We start from the raw sequence: 23,207 nt of genomic DNA, 5'->3' as shown, positions 1-23,207 counted from the left end.
CAAGTGGACTCCTTAGAAGGGCTTGAGTTGGTAGAGCTCTTGGAACGGTGGGGAGATTTGTGACTAGATTTGCTCCTAACCTTCCTCCTTCCCTCAGATGTCGAGGTCTTTTTAGCCGAGGATGCGGCCTTGGGAGGCTTCTCGACACCCTCAGCTTTGGATTTTGCAGGGTTGGGAGATGGAGAATTTTCATGGGAGGGAGGATTAGAAATGGAATGCTCATGGACATCAACCTGAGGAAAAGAACAAAACACAATCAGACTAGGAAATCACATATCAAAATGTCACAAGGTATTCTCGAAAATAAGAAACCTACCTGAATAGCGGCGTCACCATCACCTTCTTTGCCATCGCTTTCAGGCTGAGCATCAGACACCAGTGTAGAAGCCTTGCTAGCTGTGGAAGTACCAGCCCCTTTAGCTTTCTTTTGGCCAACTGAAGCAGCAGGTTTAGCCTTCCTTTTTCGACCCTGTCGAAAAGAACTTTAGTCGAGACCCCAAAGAGGCCAAAAGAAAAGGAAAAGCTAAAAGAAAAATACCTTAAGTTTGTCAGCAAGGCTGACATTATCGTCCTCATCATCATCATCATCGTCCTCAATCACAACTGGCTTGTCCTTAGAAGAATGAGCCACCGGAGAAATAACTTGAGGAGCCGGTTGGGTAATGACTTCAGCTGTAAACAGAAAGAGAAATTAAGAGGTAAAATAGGAAAACCTAGGCCAAGTCGAAATATTACCTTGACCAATACGCATGTTCAGCGATATGTGGTTGAAGATTTCGACGGGCACATGATACGGAAAGTTCCATAAGTGGTACTTGGTCCAAGTCACTCGCTTTCGAGGAGGTAGAGCTTGATTGGCCAACACATTTATATTTACATGGTCAACCCATTTGGGCAAGACCGGTGGAAAGGCCAATGCAAACCTACTCGTAGGCAAAGATGGAAACCTAAAGCCAGTTTTTCGAATAACAAAAGATAGACCTTCCTCACCAGGAGGAATAACTAACTTGGATTTTTTGGCTTTAAATTCCCATTTTTGCCTTAATACCTGAGCTGCTTTTGCAACCGTATCTCGAAGGCGAAGAGTTGGGTAATATACCACACCAAAGAACTCTTGAAAGGATCGAATTTCTGCCAGGTGCATACCTTTGGTCTTCTTGAGATCCTGCTTCTGCAAAAGAAAAACATCTGTCATGCATTGCAGACAATCTACGAGGGGCTTCGAAATTTGAGCCCAATACTCAGACCACCAGGCTTTGAAAGCATTAGTAGCATAATACGAAGGAGCGTAGGTGAAGGGGCTCAGGTTGAGAAGTTTCTTGTTATAGAAATGAACAGTCGTGTCAAAAGCAGAAGCCCTCTTAATAGCCCCGGGGTACAAGACAAGACTCTTGTCGAACAAAGTGTTGGGCAGAGCTTGGCTAAGCCCAAACTGTCGAGAAACCAATTGAGGGTTGTAGCCACACAAAGTGTAATCACTGCTAGCAAAGCCTACAATTAAAACCCTAGGAGAAAGGAGGGTCCTCCAGAGTGTAATGTGATGTTCTTTGGGCAATGCAGAATCAGAAGCATTAGGGTAAGAATTCCTCAGCCAGAAAGGGCCACGAATAGCCTTGCTATAAGGAGAGAAACTGGAGCGATAATGCTTCAGCTCAAGAAACATGGTAAAGTACTTTCTGAAATCAGCTTCAAAACTCGACGCATCATAAGCAGGGGTCAGGGTCTCGAGCCTGTGGGCATCAATCCTGGTGTTAGAAACAGCTGGGGGATTATCTTGCACCGGCAGAAGAGATTCGAAGACCGCATTCAACCAAAGTTGAAATAGCCAAAGAGGTCTAGCCGCATTCAGAGAAATGGTTTTGGTATTCCGGATATCCTCGACAGCTTCATTCAGCATTTGATAAAGGTTGCCAAGAACAAGCCTAGCCATAGCGAGTTGTCGACCCTCGTGGAGCAAATTGGCCAAAGGTAAAAGCTTGGCAGGTATACGCAAAGACTTGGTGCAAAAAACATAAGCAGACAGCTAATACAACAAGAACGCGACATGTTCAGCATCAGACACCTCACCACTCTCGACATAATGGTCCTTAATAAATCGACTAAATGAAATATTGTCAGTGGGAATCGAAATGGGGTTAGCAGCTACAGGCGCAGAATGATAATCGTCACCAATGGGCCATAATCCAGTGATGGCAGCAACATCCAAGAGGGTGGGAGTAATCATGCCAAAGGGAACATGAAGGCAATTAGTAGACCTCTCCCAAAAATAAAGCGCACTCAATAGCATAGCAGGGTTATACGAAATTTGCGATCTCGATAGCTGAATCAAGTCGAGAATCCCGACATCCTTCCAGTGTTGCCTCTTGTCTTCCTCAACCCTATCTAACCATTTCAGGTAGGCTTTGTTGTTAGCAGAAGGGTTAGGAGGAGCTGAACGAAAAGCTCGTTTTGGGTCGGTAAGAAATGGCATACGGTAAGAAGGTTGGAATGCCAAAATAAGCTCCTCTCCCCTAACGCTAGGGTGAAATGACTCATGTTCTTCAGGAAGACTATTGGGCCTATCATGCTTCACTACTTTCAAAGGACCCAAAATGGCGCGTAAAGTACCATTAACAGAGAAAGGAATGAGTACCTGGGATTTCCAGATAGCTCTCTTCTCCGCTTCGTTGGGAGGTTCCGGGATTGCCACGCGCTTGGATTCATCCAACTTAAGCTCAGTGGCCAACGGAATGGTCTGCTCAGGATCGGAAGCCATTGAAGGAAACGTAGATATTCCAGAGAAAACGGAAGAAGATGAAGTGAGAACTTTGGGGGAAGAAGCTGAAGGTTTGGGGAAAAAGTAAAGTTTGAACAAGAATTGCCAATAGGGTATTTATAAGCAGAAGGGCAAACGGAACCCAGGCCGCATTGTGCAGTAATTTATAAAATTTGGGGTCCTAGTGATTATTTTATTAGCTAACTCATGTCATTTCTCAACTTTTTGACATAGATGAAATCATGGCCCTAAAAAGGCTATAACGGTCAGCTAGTAGAAAGACATCAGACGTTATGGCTACTGATTGGACCTGAGGATCGAACGGTCAAGAGCACAAAGTATTTAAATCGTTGAGATTGAACGGGTGCGATCAAAAATGCTTGGTGTCTTCAAGCTAAAGCAGTCGACAACCAACATTTTTGGGGGGCAACTGTTGAGCCGAAATTTCTAAACATATCGACACCGGTGTTAGGAGGATGATTCCTCGACAAGAAGGACCATGATGAAGCTCGAGGCGCATTAGGCAACGCTCCCCCAAAGTCAAGGAAGGCGAGGAAAATTCGACAAACCGACAAACTCGACGAAGGAGGCAGTTACCAAGTAGTGGGCGATTATCAGCACGTGTGCATACCCACGATGCCACAAATGACGGTGGTTACCCATGACTCAAGGCTACCCACGTCGCAAACAAACCAATTAAAGTCACGTGCGCAAAGCCACCGGCTAAACGTGGGGTGAGGCGCCAAAATTCAAACCCACGAAGCCATCATGCATTGAAGAAAAACCGCCAAGAACGTGGAGGAAGAAACAACACTATAAATAGAAGAAGCAGCAGCAGGGAAAGGGGTTCCCAACTCAAACTCTGAAAATTCACCAAAAAGCTCTAAATGTCCGCATCAATGAGACTCAAGGAGCAAAACGTGATGATGGAGGAGTATGTTGCAGAACCAACACTTTAGTTTTCTTGTATTAAGCTTGTTAATTTCCAGTTCCTTTATGCATTTTCTTGTCGAAATCCACATTTCTTGTAGCTTTTGTGTTATTTTGATGTATGTGACTTCTTTGTAATTGACCCGGGCTTAATGAAATTCAGTTCTATTTGAACCGATTCGTTGTTGTCGAAAAACACTCACGCACACACAACACTTTGGCAAAGCGTTTTCTCAAAAGGACCCTGAATCTAAACTTCCTTTAGTCGAACTAAGAGGATATTTGTTTACCAAAAATCAGCGTAAACACATATTTATCACTTATCTCTTATTTCTTCATATCTCTTCTAGTGGTCTACACTTTTTAAGTGTTTACAAATTTTTATTCGTCCCATGTATCTCAAAAATGTATTGTGCAGTACGCGTTGATGGACACGGTTCGATTAAGAAGTAGTTGTCTAGTAGACCCACCCATGTGAAGGAAAAATGTCCTGTTATTAGCTACGCGAAAGAGAAAAATAAAAAAAACGTGTTATATATATATGTGAAAATGTGATGGAATCGAAATTCAAGAAATTTCTAACCACGTCTGATGAAAAGACGTAACAAGGTAAGGTTTGGTTCATTTTTTATTCGTTGTTTTCATTTAATTTAAAATATAAAAATTAACTATATTTTCAATATATTTTCATTTTTATTATTTAAAACTAGTGTTTTTTACCCGCGCGTTGCACGGGAAATATGTCTATTGTATTTGATACATTAATTAATACTTTGATTATTAAAAATATATTAAACAACGAATGAAATAGAAAAGTCATAATTGATGAGTAAAGTGGATATAAAGACTTCTCTTCTAAGGCCGATTGAGACCAAGAAGAACTCGTTTCACATTCTTCGAAAATATGAAGACGATAACACAAATCATAGATATAAGGAATTATAAACATATTAATCTTAAAAAAAATTAATGTGATAATAGCACAAATTAGGATTGTGTAAGATATATCATAAAGTATAACATTATTGTGTTTATTCCAACTAAGTATGGATGACAATGGGTAGGTACTATAGTACCATCTCCATACCTGCGTTTTTAAAAATTACATGTACCCGTCTCCATACTCACGTGGGTAGCAACTCGAAGCTCTACACCCTTAGACAATTCAATGTCATTACAGGAAGCAATCCATCTTTGCCAAAATCTAAATCTATAAATGACAATGGGTCTCAAAATCATAGGGTACCCGCAAAAAATACTCACTACGGGTAGGGTTAAAAACCGCTAAATGGGTATGAGGTTGAGTATAGATAATTACCCGCAAAAAATAGTGAGTATGGGTGCGGGTATGGGCACTATAGTACCCAACCGGCCCATATCCGCACACATATGTTATTATTATTATTATTATTATTATATTATTATTATTATTATTATTATTATTATTATTATTATTATTATTATTATTATTATTATTATTATTTGGGAATATATTAACAAATTAACTTAAGCTATAGCTTTCAAACTCACTCTTTTTAAAAAAAAAGTTTGGGATATATTAATTAATAGTCTAAAAATAAATAATAAATAAATTAAGATAAAATCAAGAAATAAACCACCTAAATCCTAGTCAAATCTAAAATTTAAAAATATATTTTTTTTACTCTAAAAATAAATTAAGATAAAATCAAGAAATAAACAACATAAATCCTAATCAAATCTAAAATTTTAAAATGTATTTTTTATGAGAATTAATCTGAGAATGACACGTGTTATTTTTTTTCCAATTAGTGAATATTCTGCACCCTAGAAGATTTTATTTTCCTCAATCCTTTTGCTTTTGATTAAGAAGAGAAAAGCAGGAATCCTTGAAGCATATGACATCTTACAATTAGTTGAAGAACAAAATCAATTCATGAAGAAGATTGAAACAAAAACCCAAAATGAAGTCTTGAAGAACAAAATACCCTCCTTCACCAATTTGAAAGGACTGTGGTTAAAGAATTGTATTTAGTGTATTTGAGAATCTTGGGTTGGAACCCTTGTGAAACAAAAAATCAAAGACACATTTCAGTCAAGAGAAACAAAAAATGGTGTATTGCCCCATATGTGCGCACCCCAACAAATTATCTATATATGTGAGAAAAAAACAAAATAATTCTCCCACCCAAAATAATTGTGGTTACTTCACCAATAAACTTATACTAACAATCAATTTAAATTGAACTTAAGGAAATATATAGAGCAAAGTAAGATAAGTCACCCAATTGGCATACTAAAACATGAGTATATGCAAAATTAATGAGATTGAGGAAAGTAAGTTGTGCATCATTCACATACAGGGCAAATAGTATTCTTATACACACAGCTCAAACATGATGAATAAAAACGTGCAAAATTTGAGAAATGAATATAAATTCAGGCTATCCTAAGTTTCGTAAATTTCTATAAATTATACCAAAATCTGGTTTAGAATGGCTTCACACGCATGGATTTCTACAAACTATACTAAAATCTAGTTTAAAAAAAATACAAAAACGGAAGAAGAACAATATAAAAAACATTACATCAGAATCAAAACATTACGTCTTCAACAATGATTCGTTAAAGGGTCTATGCAAAAATTTATAAACTTTTGAATCAAAACACACAAAATATGTGAAATTTAAGAATCCAGAATTGAATTACGAACATAGGATAAACTGAAATGACATAAACTATCAATCACAACATGATAAACTCTTCTTCACGTAACATCATCTTACGGCATACCTCTGTCCTGATCGCGACATGTGCAGAGGTAGAAATAGCAGCTATCAAATCTCTGCGTGTCCATGGTAGCTTTGTGGACCCTCAACACCAAATCAACTCCCTTTTCTTAGAATTAGATTAAATAAATAATAAGATAAATTAAGATAAAATCAAGAAATAAACAACCTAAATCCTTATCAAATCTAAACTTTAAAAAGGTGCTAAATAAATATAGATAAAAACTACCATAATCTAGCAAATCACAATAAAAAAACTCATAAAATCCTGAATTCAATAAATATATGAAAATTCAATAAAAATACCATAAAAATTCATTTATACTCTAAAAGTAACTCAAAAATAAAATAAAATATTTCATGAAATTAAAATTAAATAAATATTAAGGATAGATAAAAACTATCAAAATCTAGCAAATCATAATAAAAACTCATAAAATCCTACATTAATTAAAAATCCGAAAATTGAATAAAAATTAATTATTATACTCTATAAATAAATGTAAAATAAAATAAAATATTTCCTGGAAGTAAAATTAAATAAATAATAAGATAAAATTAAGAAATAAACAACCTAAATCTAATCAAATCTAAAATTTCAAAAGGTACTAAATAAAGATAGATAAAACCTACCAAGTCTAGCAAATCACAATAAAAAACTCATAAAATCCTGAATTAATTAAAAATACGAAAATTTAAGAAAAATTAATTAATATACTCTAAAAGTAAATCTAAAATAAAATAAAGTATTTCCTGGATTTAAAATAAAATAAATAATAAGATAAATTAAAATAAAATTAAGAAATAAACAACCTAAATCTCAATCAAATCTAATATTAAAAATGGTATTAAATAAAGATAGATAAAAACTAACAAAATCTAGCAAATCACAATAAAAACTCATAAAATCCCAAATTAATAAAAAATTTGAAAATTCAATAAAAATTAATCAATATATTCTAAAAATAAATTTAAAATAAATTAAAAGACCAAATCTTATCTTTCAAAATAATATCAATCAATTATTTTAGAATATATAAAATTAAAACATATATCAATTGAAAATTATATCTTCTAAAATAATATCAATTTAAAATAAATTAAAAGACCAAATCTTATCTTTTAAAATAATAGCAATCAATTATTTTAGAATATATAAAATTAAAACATATATCAATTGAAAATTATATCTTCTAAAATAATATCAATTAATTAGGTTAGAATATATAAATTAAAACATATATCAATTGAAAATTATATCCTATAACAAATTGACACGTGGAATAATTTTTATGAGAATTAATCCGGTGCTGACACGTCACTAAGAATTAATTTGGTGCTGACACGTCTCTATGGAAGTTCTTCTTTTCTAATATATATTGATATTGATATAAAATTTAAAAATGTTCTAAATAAATATAGATAAAAACTATCAAAATCTAGAAAATCACAATAAAAACTCATAAAATCCGGAATTAATTAAAAATCCGAAAATTCCATAAAAATACCATAAAAAATAATTAATACCATAAAAAATAAATAATATAAATTAAGATAAAATACAGAAATAAACAACATAAATCCTAATTAAATCTAAAATTAAAAAATGTACTAAATAAAAATAGATAAAAACTATCAAAATCTAGCAAATCACAATAAAAACACATAAAATCCGGAATTAATTAAAAATCCGAAAATTCAATAAAAATACCATAAAAATGAATTAATACTCTAAAAATAAATCAAAAATAAATTAAGATAAAATCTAGAAATAAAAAACCTAAATCCTAATCAAATCTAAAATTTAAAAATGTATTTTTTTATTAAGGAGAAATAAGGTAAGTAAAAATCAGGGTACATGTGGCAAGTGGGGCCAAGGAGAAAGAGCTTACATGTAAAATATTAGGTGAGAATTAATCTGGGAGCGACACGTCACTAACTTGGCCTGTGAAAGCGACACTCATGCTAGAAGTTGTTCTTTTCTAATATATATAGATGAGAAGATAATACAATATATTTATTGTTTTCTAAATTTTTAAATTTTTTAAAACTCAAAACTAAACTCACAATAAGCAGAATTCAACCCCTTAGGTCGAGATTTTGATCTTTAAGAACCGCACTCTTGTGAGAAGACTTTTAATTTGGTCTTCATCACAGTCTGACTAAAGTTACGAAAGTTGTTTAGTTAGCACATAAAAAATAAGCGACAATTTTATAAACTATAATTAAAAAAGTAACAAAAAAAAACTAAATAGGTACCATAGTTTCTATTTTATTTTAAAATTCGCTTTTTAAAGCCACATATTATTATTTTTCTATTTTTTGTTCATCACATGATCGTATTTTTTTTTGACAAAGTTCATCACATGATCATTGATCAAAAAATATTTTTTTCTCTCATATTGTTCTAACACTTATTTCTCTTTTTTTTTTCTAATGTATTATTTGTATAAGGAAAAATCTTATATTTTATGCCACTAAAGGACTAAACATATTTTTTCCACCTTGTTGGCAAAATAATATTTGTATCCCACCTTGTTGGTGTACTGACTTCTTCTCATTTGAAGCACATGAAAGTGTACAAAAATATTTTTCCCGCCTATAATTGTATGCATCCAAGGTACGTACATATTCTTTTTGAGTTTGTAATCTCCTATAAATGCACGCATCAAGTTACGTTCTTCACCACTCACAACAACTGAACGCGATTATTAGTTTGAAACTTTGAATTCTTAGTGTATTCCTTGAAAACAAAGTTGATTCTTAATTTTAACAAGAACGATTATGTCTGTTTCAGCAGCAGCAATATCACTGGTTACTCCAACTCTTAATTCATCTTCTGATTTCTCTCGGCGTTCAGCAAATTATCATCCCAGCATTTGGGGAGATCGTTTTATTCAATATATTGAGGAGCCTACGGTAATTAGTGTCTCTTAAATTGTTTTTATTAAGCTTTGCATATAAAATACGTCATACGTGTATGTGTTTTGTTGTTAAACATTTGGTTCTTAACTTTTGCATGGAACGGTGAAAATTTTGTCGAGAACACACTAAAATTTAGTAATAGATTTATATAGATTATAAGTCATGTTTTAGTTTTTTTTTTTTTTTAGATAAGCCATGATTGTATTGAAAGGAAGTATGAGAGGTACTTCAACCCAAAACAGAAAAAGAAAAAAAGAAAAATACTAACCAGCCACAAAAGATAAAAGTAAAAAAACTGCAGACATACTCATGTTTTAGTAGGTCACATGACATTTTTTTCTTATTCATATAATGAGTAAATAATATATATTCTTGTCGTTAATAACATTTATTTATAATTCACACATAATTAATAATTAAGAATACTATTTTGCATAAAATTTTACTCTTATTACTATCATCATTTGAGTTTTAACATTTGCAGGAAGTCGATGAAACTATCACGAACAAAATTATAGTACTAAAAGAAGAAGTGAGAAAGATGCTAGTGTTTGTGAATGAAAAGGCTATAAAACCCTTGAGAGAATCTAACTTGATTGATTCAATTCAACGACTGGGATTATGCCATCATTTTGAGAATGAGATAGGAGAAGTATTGCAACATATTCACAATAACTATGTTGAAAATGGTAAAATAACTCTCGATGAAGACCTACATGCTCTTGCTCTTGTCTTTAGGTTGCTGAGACAACAAGGATATCATATTTCACCCGGTAGGCCCAACTTACCTATGATTAAATTTCAAGTTTTCATAACAAACAAAAAAAGAGAAAACAAATTAAGATCTTATATATATCTTGTGGTTGGTGAATAAATCTCAGATGTGTTTAAGAAGTTCAAGAATGAGCAAGGGAACTTCAGTGAAACACTTGTTACTGACGTTGAGGGAATGCTTAGCTTGTACGAAGCTTCACATCTCAAGATTCATGGGGAAGAGATATTAGATGAAGCTCTTGCTTTCACTTCCTCAAACCTTGAGTTCATCACAACCAAATTGAGTCCCTCTCTTGTCACAAAAGTGAGTTATAGCTTAAAGCGTCCATTTCACAAGAACTTGCCTAGGCTAGTGGCAGCGCATTACATTTCGACGTATAAGGAAGACCCTTCCCATGATGCAACTCTACTATTATTTGCCAAATTGGATTTTAACAAGCTCCAAAAACTACATCAGAAGGAAGTTGGGGTTATATCAAAGTAAGTTTTTCAACGACACAATATTTAATAATAATTTTAACAAAGCATAAGTCTTATGCCTAGTTATTTGTATTGCTTGACAAATTAGGTGGTGGAAAGGTTTGGATTTTGCAACCAAATTGCCCTTTGCCCGCAATAGGATAATAGAAATTTACTTCTGGATATTGGGAGTGTATTTCGAGCCCAAGTACTCGTTCGCTAGAAGGCTAATGACCAAGATGCTTTCTCTGACTTCAGCAATTGATGACATATATGATGTTTTTGGTACAATGGAAGAGTTACAACTTTTCACGGAAGCTATCGAAAGGTTTGATGTTTATGTTAATCCTAACATTTTCGGGATATTCTACCTTATCCTTATATGACCTTTAAGTCAATATATGGAAATTTTAGGTGGGATATAAGTTGCATGGATTTCCTACCAGAATACATGAAGTTTTGCTACAAAGCCCTCCTGGATGTTTATGAAGAAATGGAGCAGGAGATGTCCAAAGAAGGAAGAGAGTTTAGTGTAATCTATGCGAAAAATGAAGTAAAACCTTGACTCTTCTAGTTTCCAAGTGTGTTTTTTTGTTTTTTTTCATATGGACAAGATCGAACTAGAAGTTAGGTAGGAAATGTAGAAATATGGTATATCTAACTTTAACTTCTTCTTGTAAATTATTTGGTTTGTGTACCAGATGAAAAGGGTGGTCCAAGCCTACTATGCTGAAGCGAAATGGTTCAATAGCAATTATACACCAACAATGGAAGAGTATATGGGAGTTGCAAAGGTAACTTCCGCTTACCGTATGATTGCTACAACATCCTTCGTTGGGATGGGATCTATTGCTACAAAACAGGTCTTCCAATGGGTAACCAATGACCCTAAAATTGTTAATGCATCAACAATTATTTGCAGACTCATGGATGATATTGTTTCCAATGAGGTATTCAAGCAGATATAATATCAATTTCCTTATTTTATTTATTAATATTCTAATTAAAAATATATGTATATGTGTTTGATATATAGTTTCTTCGATCCCATTATTTTGATTAGTTGGAGCAGAAGAGAGGGCATGTGGCCTCTGCTATTGAGTGCTACATGAAACAACATGGTGTCTCAAAAGAAGATGCCATTAAGGAGCTTTCACTACAAGTGACAAATGCTTGGAAGGATATCAATGAGGAACTCCTTGACCCTACTGAAGTTCCAAAGCCTCTACTTATGCGTGTTCTCAACTTGTCACGTGTAATTGATGTTCTTTACAAAGATTCAGATGGTTACACTCACTCTGGAGAATCAACAAAGAAAATTATTGAAGCTCTTCTCCTTAATCCAATATGAGAATGGGGCTAGTAATTATGTGCATGCTTTAGGACTGCAACTAAGTCTTGTGGATTGAGTAATTTCAATTTATCTTTTTAAGATGTAATGTTTCAATTATATTGTTAGTGGCTGAAATCATGGAAATAAGGAGTTAGTGCCTCCAATCAGGGAGAACGGCTCCTATTAGAGTATAATATATAGTTAGATATGGTTTCTGTTATGGAGTTAGTTACTCTAGTAATTAGCTTAGCTGTCAAGTTAGTTATCTTAGCTGTTAAGCTTAGCTGTCAAAGCTGAGCTGGCATAACAGAATTAGTTAGCTTCTTATGCAAGCTTGTAACTCTCTATAAATAGAGAGATCTTCAATTGTACTCTTCAGTTTTACAATCAATGAAATTTAGTTAAATATTTTCAATATGGTATCAAGAGCAGGGTACGGTCCTTGAGGCCTTTCTCTCTCAGATTTTTCTTAGGTTTTCTTCTTCTTCTTCATCACCATGGCTGATGAAGCTTCTGCTCCTGCAACTTCTATACCTACTCCAGCACCAGTTTCAGTGGCTCTGTCACAATCGAGTGCATCTACACTAGTTCACAAGCTCACACTGAAACTTGATGACTCCAATTTCCTCTCATGGAAGCAACATGTTGAAGGAATTGTCAGGACACATCGCTTGCAGAATTTTCTTGTAGAGCCAGAGATTCCACTGCGTTTTCTCAGTGAACAGGATCGTGTCAATGCTGTTGAGAATCCTGCGTATCAACTCTGGGAGCAACAGGATTCTGCTTTGTTTACATGGCTTCTTTCTTCTTTATCGCCTTCTGTGCTTCCCACCGTCGTGAATTGCAAGTACGCATGGGAGGTTTGGCAAGTTGTAGCCTTCCACCATGTCTCTGAGCTGCAAACGAGCGGCGCGGGTGGTGACGCAGGCATTGCAGTGTTCGCTCGGGACTAGTCAAGGGGCTAGTGCACAGCCAGCCCGCGTGGGCGCCGGGGCTGCGGAGCGTGGTGGGATGTTAGGACCCCATTGCAAGGTATGGGACTTGAGTCCCACATTGGAAGTATGGGATTCTAATGTGGGGTTTATAAGGCCTTGGGCTCTCCAACTACAACAGCTAGCTTTTGTGGTGTGGTTATGCCAAGGTTCTTATCAATGGTATCAGAGCCTTCCACATATTGTTTGACATAAGTTCTCTCAGTCACTTGCGCAATCTACACAACTGCGATCTGAGCTTCGAACCATCACCAAAGGATCGAAGAGCGCTTCGGATTTTCTCAAGCGTGTGAAGTCGAACGCACTGATCACGATTGGTGATCCGATCTCTTATCGTGAACATCTGGAAGCGATCTTCGATGGTCTTCCTGATGACTATAGTCCTCTGATGACGATTGTTTACAATCGTAGTGAGCAGTGTTCGATCTCGCATGTTGAGGAGATGATCATCGCGCATGAAGCGCGTTTGGATCGCTTGCGCGCACTTCAACTTCAAGCTTCTGCACCGGCAGCGCTCCTTGCTCATGCGACTGCACCACCGCCGTCGCCGGTGGTTTCTCCATCTCCGGCGACACCTACTGCACCGTCTTCGGCGACCGTCGCGCCTCCGTTACAGGTGAGCGCTGAAGTCAACTATGCTTCGAGCAACGTTGACTCCTCATCAGCATCTGATGATCGCAGTAGATCTGGCGATTCTCGCGGCTATGGTGATCGCGGTGGCTACAACAATTCTGGTGGACGTGGTGGCAGATCAAATCGTGGTGGTCGTAGCTCTGTTCAATGCCAGATTTGTCACAAATTTGGTCATGATGCTAGCATTTGCTATCATCGAGGAAATTCTTCTTCCTCTGGTTCTCATAGTCAACCTACAATGACATCACAAGCTGATGTTTCCTCTCTTCTTGGCTTGTTTCCACAGTTTGGTTACACGCCTTTTCATGGATTCCATCCTTTTGGTTCTCCTGCACAGTTTGGTGTGCCTTTTGCTGGATCCAGCTATGGTACTGGTCTTCCTTTTCAACAAGGTACTATGTTTGCTTCTCCTGGCTATGGTTACACTGCTCCTGTACCTTCTGGTTTTGGATTTGGTTTATTTCCTCGAGCTCCAGCACAGCATCCTCGTGCACCTCAGGCTATGCTTGCTTCTGCACCACAGGCTATGGTAGCATCTGCCCCTTCCACTCTTGGCAGTTGGTTCCCTGACTCAGGAGCTACACATCATGTTACACATGATGCCTCAGTTCTTTCAGATAGCATGTCAGTTACTGGCAATGATCAAGTATTCATGGGTAATGGACAAGGTTTGCCTATAAAGTCTATTGGTTCAGCCTCTTTTTCCTCTCCATTACATACACACACCACTCTGAAACTTCACAATCTTTTGTTAGTTCCTAATATTACTAAAAATCTTGTCAGTGTTAGTAAATTTGCCAGGGATAATGGTGTTTTCTTTGAGTTTCATCCTTACCATTGCACTGTTAAATCTCAGGACAATTCTAGGACTCTCCTTCGTGGCTCTCTTGGTCAAGATGGCTTATACACCTTTGATGGCATGCACTCCTCAACCTTTCCTCAAGGGACTTTCTTCTGCTTCTGTTCCCTCTACCTTTTCAGTGACCAAGTCTTCTCCTGCTGATGTTAATTCTACAGTCTCTACTTTAAATAATGTACCTAATGTACCTAGCCACACATCATATGAATTGTGGCATTCTAGACTAGGGCATCCTCATCATGAGGCTCTGCAATCTGCGCTTTCCATATGTAAAATACCAATACCGCGTAAATCAAAGTTTTCAGTTTGTCAAGCTTGTTGTGTTGCTAAGTCTCATAGATTACCTTCCTCTTCTTCTACTACAGTTTATACTTCTCCCTTAGAATTAATATTTGCAGATTTATGGGGTCCTGCTTCCATTGAATCTTCTGCTGGTTATTTTTATTTTCTTACTTGTGTTGATGCCTTCTCTAGGTTCACCTGGATTTATCCTATTAAGAGAAAATCTGATACCTGTTATGTGTTTCTTCAATTTCAAGCAATGGCTGAATTGAAATTTGGTCTTAAAATAAAATCAGTTCAAACTGATGGTGGCACATAATTCAAATCTCTAGTTCCTTATTTTACTAAGCTAGGTATAGACCATAGACTGACTTGTCCTCACACACATCATCAAAATGGTAGTGTTGAAAGGAAACATCGCCATATAGTTAAAACTGGTTTATCTCTCTTGGCCTATGCTAACATGCCTAATTCTTATTGGGACCATGCTTTTCTTACTGCTGTTTTTCTCATAAATAGGCTTCCTACTCCAGTTCTTGATAACATTAGTCCTTATCACAAACTGTTCACAGTTCCAGCAGATTATAGTATCCTCAGGGTGTTTGGAAGTGCATGTTATCCTGATCTCAGACCTTACAATTCATCTAAGTTGTCCTTCAGGTCTAGAGAGTGTGTTTTTCTTGGCTATTCTTCCTCTCACCAAGATTACAAGTGTCTATCTAGTGATGGCAAAATCTACATCTCCAAAGATGTGAGGTTTAATGAGTTTAAATTTCCATATTCAACTTTGTTTAGTTCTGATGCTGTAATGTCTAGCTGTTCCGGAATCTCTTCTACTATTCCTGTTATTGCTTCAGTTCCTCTTGAGCAGCAACCCCTCTTTGCAGCAGCTCCTGCATCTCCTGCAGCTACTGGTTCTTCTTATCCTATACAAGATGCTACTGTAGAAGCAGTTGCAGCTACTGGTTCTTCTCTTGAGCATGAAGGTTCTTCAGTTCCTCAGTCTCCTGTTTTAGAATCTGCTGCAGTCACACCTAATGCTTATCCTCCAGCATCAAATTCCTCTTCTGTACCTCCAGTAATTAATGCTCATCCAATGCAGACTAGGTCTAAGTCTGGTATTGTTATGCCAAGACTTTTTCCCACTCTATTACTTGCACAAACTGAGCCTACAACTACAAGGAATGCTTTAAAGGATCCTAAGTGGCTAGCATCAATGAAATCAGAGTATGAAGCACTCATGGCCAACAATACTTGGACTTTGGTTTCTCTTCCAAAGGGGAGACATCCTATAGGGTGTTAATGGGTGTTTAGGATTAAGGAAAATCCTGATGGATCAGTCAATAGATACAAAGCTCGCCCTGTGGCTAAAGGATATCATCAAGTAAAGAGGTTTGATTATGCTGAAACCTTTTCCCCTGTGGTAAAACCAATCACTATTAGGTTGATTCTTAGTTTGGCTATCTCCAAACAGTGGCATATACATCAGCTAGATGTGAACAATGTCTTTCTTCATGGTGCTTTACAAGAAGAGGTTTACATGCAACAACCCACTGGTTTTCAGAATTCAGACAAGTCCCTTGTGTGCAAACTTAATAAAGCTTTATATGGACTCAAGCAGGCTCCTCGAGCTTGGTTTGATAGATTGAAGGAAGCTTTGGTTAAGTATGGGTTAAAGGCTAGTTGTTGTGATCCTTCCTTGTTTACCTTTCACAACAAGTCCAATGTGATCTATATTCTTGTATATGTGGATGACATAATCATCACAGAAAATTTCTTGCCTTTTATTCAAGAGGTAGCTCAGAAACTTAATTCAGAGTTTGCTTTGAAGCAGTTGGGTCAGTTGGACTATTTTCTAAGTGTTCAAGTACACCACTTGCAAGATAGATCACTCCTCTTAACTCAGTCCAAATATATAGGTGATCTCCTTGAGAGGGCTGTCATGGCTGAGGCTAAAGGAATTTCTACACCTATGGTTGGTGGTTCCAAATTGAGCAAACATGGGGGAGACTACTTTGGAGATCTTACCCTCTACAGGTCCATTGTGGGGGCTTTACAATATGCAACTCTCACTAGACTTGAAATTAGTTTTGCTGTCAATAAGGTTTGCCAGTTTCTCAGTCAGCCTCTACAAGACCATTGGAAGGCTGTCAAAAGGATACTTAGGTATCTAAAGGGCACTATTCATCATGACCTGCATATTAAGCCTTGTTCTTTACATACTCCAGTGCCATTGACTGCATATTAGAATATAATATATAGTCAGATATAGTTTCTGTTATGGAGTTAGTTACTCTAGTAATTAGCTTAGCTGTCAAGTTAGTTATCTTAGCTGTTAAGCTTAGCTATCAAAGCTGAGCTGGCATAACAGAATTAGTTAGCTTCTTATGCAAGCTTGTAACTCTCTATAAATAGAGAGATCTTCAATTGTACTCTTCAGTTTTACAATCAATGAAATTCAGTTAAACATTTTCAATAACTCCCTTTCTATTTTACTGGTTTTTCTTCGGCTTGCACTTTAGCATATTGCAAATTAATAAGATTTAGAATTCCTCTGTTGCAATTGTATATTTCTACTCTCTACACTCCATTTTTTCTTCCTCATTTAGATTTTAGACTCCTTAATTATATCCAAATTTTTTTTCAATTTTATAACCAACAATTTGATGCTGTCTTTTTCTTGAGTGATCTGTGTGTAAGAATGGAAGCTGAATCCAGTTTCTCTCGTATTTCTCCCCCCATTTTCCTGGGTAAGTCAAAGTAGAAACTTATTTGGAGCCTTTGTATTAGATCTATGAGGAGTCGTGGAAGAGAACTATGAAGACATTCTCCTATCAAACAACAATTTTCTCAAGGGTCATGACTTTCAAAACAACAAAAGAGATTAAAGATTATCTTAAGGAAGTATATATGGAAGTTAAAAGGAACAAGGCATGAAAGTACCGAATCTAATAAGGGAATTTAATTTACAAAAAATAAGAGAAGAGAGGAGACAGTCAAAGAAAAGAACACTCAAATAAATTGCTCTGTATTATTATTTTTTAACATGGCAAGTATTATTGGCAATAAGATTGATGATTGAAGAATCTTAGAAAACATTCTTGTTATAGTGTCTAGAAGATATGAAGCTTCAATAACCACCATGGAGAAGCTTATTTTTTAAGAGGGAAGGGTAGGGAGAAGCTTTTTGAGTTCTTAAAATTGGGGAGAAGGAGTTTGGGGTATTTCTCAAACCCTCTTTCAGGCACATTTTGTAGTTCCCCCAATTTACATTGGTGTTTCCTTTTTTTTTTTTTTGATAAGCCAATGAGATTATATTGAAAGAAGTACAAGGGGTACTTCAACCCAATACAATAAAGAGAGGGAAGGAAAGAGACAAAAAAAACAAAGACGCTAAATGTAAAAGCTGATACAAAACGATCACCAGAAAGACACCTACTAACAAAGTACCCCACCTCAAGCCCACCCCTTCCTAAGGGACGAGTATAGAAATTGTGCCTCGTTAAAACCTTACCATGAAAAACCCCCTTGGGAAAACCCGGTTAAGGAAAAAGAGTACAGAATTTCTATACACCTGCAAAATCCCATGGAATACTTGACAAAATTGCAGCTAATAAGTGGCGGCTCTCATTACAGATTACACCCATGGAATAACATCAAAATGGCTCCAGCTTCTTCTGCAAATGTCACCAGCCACGATCCCAAGTGAAAAAGCTAATTCCTCGCATCCTTTGCCACTAAATTCCACACTCCCTAATACGTATTGCAAACCTACATGTATCCAATTAATGTCCTTTGATACCAGCAACCAACCAATATCCCCTTCATCCAGTGCAGAACAATTATAAAGATAACAGGCATGAGGCTGGGTTCAATTTCCACTCATACCAAGAATAGGAGAAATCTGCAGCTCTTGCACTCAGCCATTGCCAAGCCCGCAACTGAGCCATTTCGAAAACCTGCTCCCATTCAAATATACCTCCTTGAAAGATCACTTTATTCCTGTACAGCCACACAGACCATATAATTGCCAGCCAGATCACTACCTCACCCTCGTGTTGAGCTTTGCTTCTCCCAATTGATGGAAATTGGATGATATGCAGCCGAGACGAAGGAACCAACGCTGTGGAGATGCCTAGCCAGCCAAAACAAGCATACCAAATTTGCACAGTTGCAGGGCATAAGAAGAACAAGTGAGAGCTTGTCTCAACCTCAAACTCACACAATGGGCACAAAGATGCCACGCCGCCGCCAATTACTCCACGCTTGCGCAAGTTGTCTCTCGTTTGCACCCTATCCCATAGCACTCGCCAGGCCAACGCTTTTGGATTAGAAGGAGCAGGCACAGACCAAAGCAATTGGAACGCTGGATCACCCTCAACATTAGCATGTTCCTGCAAAAAACAGTAAGATGAATTAACAGTGTAAGCTCCCTCGCCTTCATGCCTCCAAATCCACTTATCACCCACATTTTCCACAACCTGCATCTGCTGTACCACCCCCAACAAATCCTCTAGCCAAACCACCTCCCTACCACAAAGTCTCCTTCTCCATTTGAAGTTCCATGACCAAACGCCATTTTCCCAGCTTCCCATATCCTTGACAGTGTTATGTTTCTGATTAGAGAGGTTATAGAGCCGATGGAATTGCAGCTCTAAATATCCATCCCCACACCAATGTTCAGACCAAAATTTTGTAGCATCCCCAGAGCGAAACTGTTTTTGTAAACCAGAATCGAACCAATTCCACCCTTCCAAACTACAGATTGAATTAATATCACGCCACCAAGAAGAAACACCAAACTTACCTTTACGTGCTCTGATCACCTTACACCATAGACTACTTTGTTCGTGTAAAAATCTCCATTTCCATTTGCCAAGGAGCGCCACATTGAACAGCCGCAAATTCTTCACACCCAATCCACCCTTATCTTTAGGGGTACAAACCACTGACCATTTTATCCATGAAATTTTTGTCTCCAATTCCGCTCCTCCCCATAGAAATTTCCGCATAATTTTATTGCAGACCTTGAGCACTCCTTCTGGCAGCTTAAAAAAGGATAGGAAAAATAATGGTAGCGCAGATAGAACGCTTTGGATAAGACATAAACGTCCCCCAAACGAGATGTGCTTTTGTTTCCAAGAAGAAAGCCTCTTCTTCATTTTATTAATTACAGGTTCCCACAAAGCCAGGCTTCTAGCCTTTCCTCCTACAGGGATGCCCAAATATGTGAATGGGAGACTCATAGTTTTACAGTAAAGCACAGCCGCAAACCTTCCAAGGCTATCATTATCAACTGATATCCCTGCTAATCTGCTTTTATGGAAATTTACCTTGAGGCCAGATGCTAACTCAAAGCATCGCAACACACACTTCATGGTTAACACATTCTGGGCTGAGGCCTCTCCCAGGAAAATTGTATCATCTGCAAATTGGAGGATTGACACCTCTACACCAGAGTCCTCGCCAAAATTAAATCCCTTGAATTTACCCAATGTCACAGCTCTGTGGAACAATGCACTCAGGCCCTCTGCAACAATTAAAAAGAGGAACGGAGCAAGAGGGTCTCCCTGGCGCAACCCTCTCTTCATTCTGAACTCCTCACAAGGGCTCCCATTAATCAAAACTGATACTGAAGCTGATCTCAAGCAATTCATAATCCAGTCAATCCACTTCCGGCAAAAATTCAATCTAACCATCATGTATTCAAGGAACTCCCAACTCACAGAATCGTAGGCTTTTTCATAGTCTACTTTAAAAGCTATGGTTGGGATCTTAGCCTTTTTTGCTGCTTCTAGCACTTCGGTCAGCACAAGCACACTGTCAAGCATATTTCGTCCCGCAAGAAATGCAGACTGTGTATCATGGATAACCTTGGGCAGCACCCTCTTCAACCTCAATGACAAGAGTTTAGAAACAACTTTATACATACACCCGATCAATGAGATTGGCCGAAAATCATTCAAACCCATCGGAGAATCTACCTTAGGGATTAATGCAATGAATGAAGCATTGCTACCTTTAGGCCATATCCCTCTACTCCAGAAATCTTCGAATCCTGCAAATACCTTTTTGTAAGCCTTTATTGTCATATTTCTAGACGCTTTTAGTAGTCTCTTTGGTTCATCAGTTTCACATTAATGAGTTTTGGTTTTTCAAAAAAAAAAACATGATGACTAGAGCAGCAGGTAGTGACTAAAAGCTACCAACCGGAAATTATAATTTAATTAAAAATGACGTGGATAATACCACGTCAGCTCTAGCCTGCCACTAAGCATGTTTGTTGGAGCTCCGCCCTTCGGCGATGACTAATACCAAAACGCATGAAATGTTAGGCAGATATCACTTAATATTTTCCGGGTAGGGACTAAATTCAAAACTCGTTACAAAGACAGAAAAAAGACCGAATGAAAATTTGAAAATTTAATATATCTTCCCAATAATAATTTCATATATCAACCGAATGAAAAGAGCAGTTGATGAAATCAATATTGGTCATTTGGAAAGCGTGAGATGAGGAGGCATTTGAGCATGCAACTGGAGCACATTCAAGTCTATGCAAAAGCTCATGAGCCAATGCTTGAAGATCACCACCACCACTCTACTAGAGTACTAGTTACACTACCCAAACATTGATGTGGGGCTATCCCGCTATGGGACTATGATGCATGGGCCATGAAGAACTTTGGCCCCGGGTTCAAAAAGTGAAGATAAGTCGTACCTTTTTATGCGTGTCAATGATATGATTCCTTAATTTCTCAGAGATTAAGAAGCAATCCACTATTTCTCGATCATCATATGAGGCTTTAAACATTTATATATGTAATTATAATAGTTAATATAGTTAGTTATTCAATTAGTTAGAGACATAATTAACCATTAGCTAGTTAATGTCTTGATCAATATGATGTATATAAGCTTTGCATCTACATTTCACTTCATCAATCAATCGGTTCATTCTATAAGATAAGATTAAGTCTGGAAAGAAAACCAGAGTCGAGTGAAAATATTTCATTTTTTATTTTAACTTACAAAGTGATTAAAAAAATGTTCATCAAACATGCACTGATTGAACTTCGAAAAAAGTTTTAGGATCTATAAAAGTTGAAACCAACACAATTACCAGAATCTTGTTGAAGATAATAACATCTCTTTGGAAAAACTGGATTATTATGAAGTTAATATGAAAATAATAATGCTACAACTCAGCAATAGGAGAAACCAGGATGAACTATCTTGGTAAAATTTCCTGGAGTGAATTGTTTTGTTAAAACTGAGTACTCTATAGATGCTTATAATCATATCCAGAGATAGCCGTAATATAGCAATCAATGAAAAAATAACACACACAAGAAACACAACCATGCCCTTATCTTCCAAGGATACTTGATTTTCCAGGACCTTTTCAACCTCATTCCTGCATTATTAAAAAAAATTAAAATACAGATCAGTGAGATCTCAAACAAATAATGTCAAATGCAAAAAAAAGGTCAATAGTTAATAGCATTTATCATGAACATGTACATTGATGGTTTTTCTATTGTATCTCTAATATGTCTTAAACACAAGAGCGAGAGTAGCCAATGCACACAATCTAAGCAGCTTTTGAAAAAAAGCTCAAAACAGCCTATAAGTCATAAGATATTTTCATAAGCTTATCCAAATACTTGCATAAGAGCTTATGATAAAAGATAAGCTCTTCCAAACACAGCCTAAGTTAGGTTATTAAATCTGAACTAGCCTGCTATAGTGGAAAATCAAAGAAAAGTTTGTAAACTCTCACCTCAAAATAGCATTGTCCCTGCGTATATGATCAAATTGCACAGAAAAATGAGACTTCCAAGAATCAAGTTCACTAACATCTTTCATCTACAAGGTCCAACAATTATTTCAGAAAGTAAGTTTATAGTGATGTTTTATATCACAGACAAATATTACCAAGATTAACAAAGAAAGAATCTTAACATACCATAACTTCCTGCTGGTGAAGGAAACTCCTAATGTCTTCTTTGATCATCCTTATAAGTAAATCTTTCTCTCCTATATCTTTGCTGTACAATTTGAAAATATTGACATATCTAGAATTTAAGACTTCCATATACTGCTCTAAAAAAGATAAATTTATGTCTAGATTCTGAACTTTCTGCATCAGAATCTTGAGGACAGTATCCCCGGGCATCCTGCCAGGTTGTTGACGGATTTCTTCAACTGGATCAGGAACATTGCTATCTACAATCTCCTCATTTTCAGAATCGGTTTCGAAGATATTTATCTTTGTTCTTGCTCAAGATGTTAGAAGCACCCTTAGCTTCTTTGTTAGAAGATAGAACTTTAGCTTCCTTTGATTCTGAAGCATAATTGTATTCTGCACCACCCTGATCCACTCTATGTATTACACTTTCAGAGGGACTAGTGCCTGACTTGATTTTCGGACTAGCTGCCCTGCTCTTGAATTCATCAAGACCAAGAGGCACTGCCTGTGTTAAGTGATCATACT

At 36.7% G+C, this 23,207-nt stretch overlaps 3 protein-coding genes across 3 annotated transcripts; 2 read left to right on the top strand and 1 right to left on the bottom strand.

Annotated features, from left to right (window-relative positions):
- The first annotated feature begins 9,143 nt into the window (after window positions 1-9,143).
- Window positions 9,144-12,359, top strand: LOC130745577 ((-)-germacrene D synthase-like). The gene is made up of 7 exons (XM_057597902.1): window positions 9,144-9,372; window positions 9,863-10,151; window positions 10,260-10,632; window positions 10,721-10,939; window positions 11,026-11,164; window positions 11,313-11,561; window positions 11,675-12,359. The coding sequence occupies exons 1-7, from the start codon at window positions 9,238-9,240 to the stop codon at window positions 11,960-11,962; spliced, it is 1,692 nt and encodes a 563-aa protein (XP_057453885.1). The 5' UTR covers window positions 9,144-9,237; the 3' UTR covers window positions 11,963-12,359.
- Window positions 12,360-13,324: 965 nt separating this feature from the next.
- LOC130744625 (uncharacterized) lies at window positions 13,325-15,029 on the top strand. The gene is made up of 2 exons (XM_057596796.1): window positions 13,325-14,237; window positions 14,353-15,029. The coding sequence occupies exons 1-2, from the start codon at window positions 13,325-13,327 to the stop codon at window positions 15,027-15,029; spliced, it is 1,590 nt and encodes a 529-aa protein (XP_057452779.1).
- Window positions 15,030-22,478: 7,449 nt separating this feature from the next.
- Window positions 22,479-22,955, bottom strand: LOC130742448 (SUN domain-containing protein 3-like). The gene is made up of 2 exons (XM_057594555.1): window positions 22,680-22,955; window positions 22,479-22,579 (listed from the first exon to the last, which is right to left on the bottom strand). The coding sequence occupies exons 1-2, from the start codon at window positions 22,887-22,889 to the stop codon at window positions 22,490-22,492; spliced, it is 300 nt and encodes a 99-aa protein (XP_057450538.1). The 5' UTR covers window positions 22,890-22,955; the 3' UTR covers window positions 22,479-22,489.
- Between the last annotated feature and the right edge of the window lie 252 nt (window positions 22,956-23,207).

The sequence above is a fragment of the Lotus japonicus genome, chromosome 3 (genome assembly GCF_012489685.1).
Source record: "Lotus japonicus ecotype B-129 chromosome 3, LjGifu_v1.2".
Classification (NCBI taxonomy): Eukaryota; Viridiplantae; Streptophyta; class Magnoliopsida; order Fabales; family Fabaceae; genus Lotus; species Lotus japonicus.
This window is presented reverse-complemented; position numbering and strand designations above follow the sequence as displayed.